Source organism: Limulus polyphemus, unplaced genomic scaffold (genome assembly GCF_000517525.1).
Source record: "Limulus polyphemus unplaced genomic scaffold, Limulus_polyphemus-2.1.2 Scaffold3984, whole genome shotgun sequence".
NCBI classification, from domain to species: domain Eukaryota; kingdom Metazoa; phylum Arthropoda; class Merostomata; order Xiphosura; family Limulidae; genus Limulus; species Limulus polyphemus.
The window spans coordinates 21,694-25,426 of record NW_013669594.1 but is presented as its reverse complement, the minus strand read 5'-3'; the positions used below and the strand labels follow the sequence as shown (position 1 = coordinate 25,426).

At 31.2% G+C, this 3,733-nt stretch overlaps 1 protein-coding gene across 1 annotated transcript in view; it reads left to right on the top strand.

The window, feature by feature from the left end:
* The window catches only part of LOC106470403 (mediator of RNA polymerase II transcription subunit 15-like), a 23,743-nt gene that overhangs the window by 12,745 nt on the left and 7,265 nt on the right, over positions 1-3,733 (top strand). The window contains exons 9-11 of the mRNA XM_022398997.1: positions 1,383-1,517; positions 2,843-2,906; positions 3,632-3,731. Coding sequence (XP_022254705.1) covers positions 1,383-1,517; positions 2,843-2,906; positions 3,632-3,731 — 299 coding nt within the window. The remainder of the gene's footprint in view (positions 1-1,382; positions 1,518-2,842; positions 2,907-3,631; positions 3,732-3,733) is intronic.

Below are 3,733 nucleotides of genomic sequence, written 5' to 3'. Positions count from 1 at the left end.
TTGATGAGCCACTGGATGTACAAGATATTTAAACATCCATTAAAGTTGTTGTACAGAGCTTGATGAGCCACTGGATGTACAAGATATTTAAACATCCATTAAAGTTGTTGTACAGAGCTTGATGAGCCACTGGATGTACAAGAAAATATTTAAACAACCATTAAAGTTGTTGGACAGAGCTTGATGAGCTCCTGGATGTACAAGATATTTAAACAACCATTAAAGTTGCTGGGCAGAGCTTGATGAGCCACTGGATGTACAAGATATTTAAACAACCATTAAAGTTGCTGGGCAGAGCTTGATGAGCTCCTGGATGTACAAGATATTTAAACATCCATTAAAGTTGTTGTACAGAGCTTGATGAGCCCCTGGATGTACAAGATATTTAAACAACCATTAAAGTTGCTGGACAGAGTTGATGAGGCAGTGGAGATATGTTAAACGTGTTGGGAAGAGATAAACAAGACCAGCGAACTAGATGTAGCTGACTACTGAAAGATACATTGATTGATACAAATGTTGTGTTTTTGTAAGGGAATGCAACCTGACATCCAAAAATTTATTTGCTGCTCCACAACTGTAAGAAATGTTTCAAGTGTCTTAGAATGTCATATTGTGTCTGTAAACTCTGCATATTTTTAAGGAAAGTTTAAATTTTAACAAGCAGAAATGTAAAAACTACAGCTGTTGCTATAAATATGGTGATGTTTAGGTGTTTTTCCTCATGGTTAAAATTTATTGATCCAGATCACAGCTATGTTATTAACATTTTTAATATAATTTTCTTCGTTCTTTTTTTTGGCTTATAGATTATATTGATTTTTTCTTACTAGAACAGATTTTTTTGAATGTCCTTATTGGTAGAAATGTCCTTTTTTATGGTCTTGTTTCACGTGATACCAAGATACTTTGTTGTGACGAAGTACAGTTATTTGTACGATAAATTAAAAGTAACATTTAAAATGTATATTTTATAATATTTTCCTATTCAGTTTACCAGTTTGTATGACTTTATACATAACACTAACACAATTGAAGTACAAGTTGTTTTACGTTTTTGTTAAAAGTTCTCATTATGAAGCTATTTATACCAGCTAGTTCTTTTCTGAGGACGTTCATAGACGTTACTTTTAATGAGAAACAATTTACCAACACACTTAAGAAAACTTTTTAAAATTTTCTTAAGATTCATATCAATATTTCATGGAATGAAATTCAAATTAGCATCTGTTGTGAGGCCTAAATCAGAAGTGTAAAACTGCTTCCCTAGTCTATAGGAATGACTGCCTGAATAGTCAGAGATTTTTCATGTGTTTTTCATAATATAATAATCTCCTGAGGGTTTGGCTTGTAATTCTTCATGCAATCTTTTTTTCAAATAGCTAATTTAGGTTCGAATGCTAGTCCTGCAAGCAGGACTCCACAAGACGATCAAGCTTATTTAGAGAAGCTGAAGCAGTTATCAAAGTACAGGGAGCCTCTGAGAAGAATGATTGCTCGGATCGATAAAGATGAAAGTACGTGAAAAACCACATCTATACAAGAAGCAATAGATATTGAAATGATATTTTTCTCATGATTAAATAACAGACCTATTTCTCCAATTAAGTTCTTTTGTCCAATCGTGATTAAATAACAGACCTACTTCTCCTATTAAGTTCTTTTGGATTGGACAAAAGAACTCAATAGGAGAAGTAGGTCTGTTATTTAATCAGGATTGGATTATTTAATAAGGATTGGACAAAAGAACTTAATAGGAGAAGTAGGTCTGTTATTTAATCACGATTGGACAAAAGAACTTAATTGGAGAAATAGGTCTGTTATTTAATACCAGACCTTCTTCTCCTATTAAGTTCTTTTGTCCAATCCTTATTAAATAACAGACCTTCTTCTCCTATTAAGTTCTTTTGTCCAATCATGATTAAATAACAGACCTTCTTCTCCTATTAAGTTCTTTTGTCCAATCCTTATTAAATAACAGACCTTCTTCTCCTATTAAGTTCTTTTGTCCAATCATGATTAAATAACATTTAAATAACATGTATTAATGTACATATGGTTGGGAATGAAAACTAAACAATGAGAAATTGTGTATTAATGTACAGACGGTTGGGAATTAAAACTAAACAATGAGAAATTGTGTATTAATGTACATATGGTTGGGAATTAAAACTAAACAATGAGAAATTGTGTATTAATGTACATATGGTTGGGAATGAAAACTAAACTATGAGAAATTGTGTATTAATGTACGTACGGTTGGGAATTAAAACTAAACTATGAGAAATTGTGTATTAATGTACATATGGTTGGGAATTAAAACAAACAATGAGAAATTGTGTATTAATGTACGTACAGTTGGGAATTAAAACTAAACTATGAGAAATTGTGTATTAATGTACATATGGTTGGGAATGAAAACTAAACTGTGAGAAATTGTGTATTAATGTACGTACGGTTGGGAATTAAAACTAAACTATGAGAAATTGTGTATTAATGTACGTACGGTTGGGAGTTAAAACTAAACTATGAGAAATTGTGTATTAATGTACATATCAATAATGATTATAAGACTAACATAAAAAAAATGTTGAATTGACCAAAACACAGGATATGTAGACTTACTTAATAGGCATAGTAAAGCAAACAGTCATTTCTAGGCTGGCACTGATTATAAAACTTACCAAATATACACCTGTGAAAATCCTCCAAAGTTGGCTAAAATTTTTAAATTAATTAAAACACAGAAAATAATATTTTGGAGAAACCTTTTTAAATAGTTTGGATTATTAGTAATGAAATTTGTAATTTTTGTGAGATAATTACATTTTTTTATGATCAGATCGTAAGAAGGAACTGAGCAAGCTGAAGAACCTTCTTGATATTTTGTCTGATCCAAATAAAAGGTAAGTTAGTGGTGTTCTAGCTAAAATGTCAGCAACATTCAGTTATTAGAAGTCATTTGTGTAAACATTTAAAAGTCCTTATTTTGTGTGTATGTGGCAGTAAGATTAAGATGAGAAAACGATTTCTTGTAAATATAAAACAACTTTATTAATTCTTATTGATAGTAAGAGCAAAATACAAAGGGTGCAGGTAATTAATTAATTAAATTATATCTGTTAATTTCTCTCAGTAAAATCAGTATGTACAATCGCCCATATTTACAATGTTACGGCTTTAATTTAAACGTGGGGGGGGATTTTCAGTCTCAAAGACAGAAGTTCTTAAATTGGTTCTGCGACTTTAATAAAAAGCTTTAGAAATGTGGAGACAACAGTTTTACGTGAAGAATTTATTTAGAATATACAGATTTGAGGAAATATCCTTTCTATGGGTATTTTTAAGTATGTATTATTGAATATCGGTTATTATATGATATCATATACACTTAAAAAACAGGTTTACAAGAGCCCCCAAGAAGTAACCATGAGTCGTAGCTAGTTGATGATAATATAGAGTTGATTGTGTTTTACATTAATTAATCTGTACGATTGGCTGAAAGGCACAAAACGATACAAAATAACCACTGCAGTATATAGTAGTGTCTTACCTGTAGATCTGGGTGATAACATTACTACTAAATATTCAAATGATCAAGTATGTTACTTATTTGGATTTCTGTCTCCAGGTGCCCCATGGAAACTCTCCTAAAGTGCGAACATGTTTTGGAGAAGTTGGAGTTAAAGGAACAGGCTGTGAGTATATTAACGAGTATCGTCATTCAGAAACC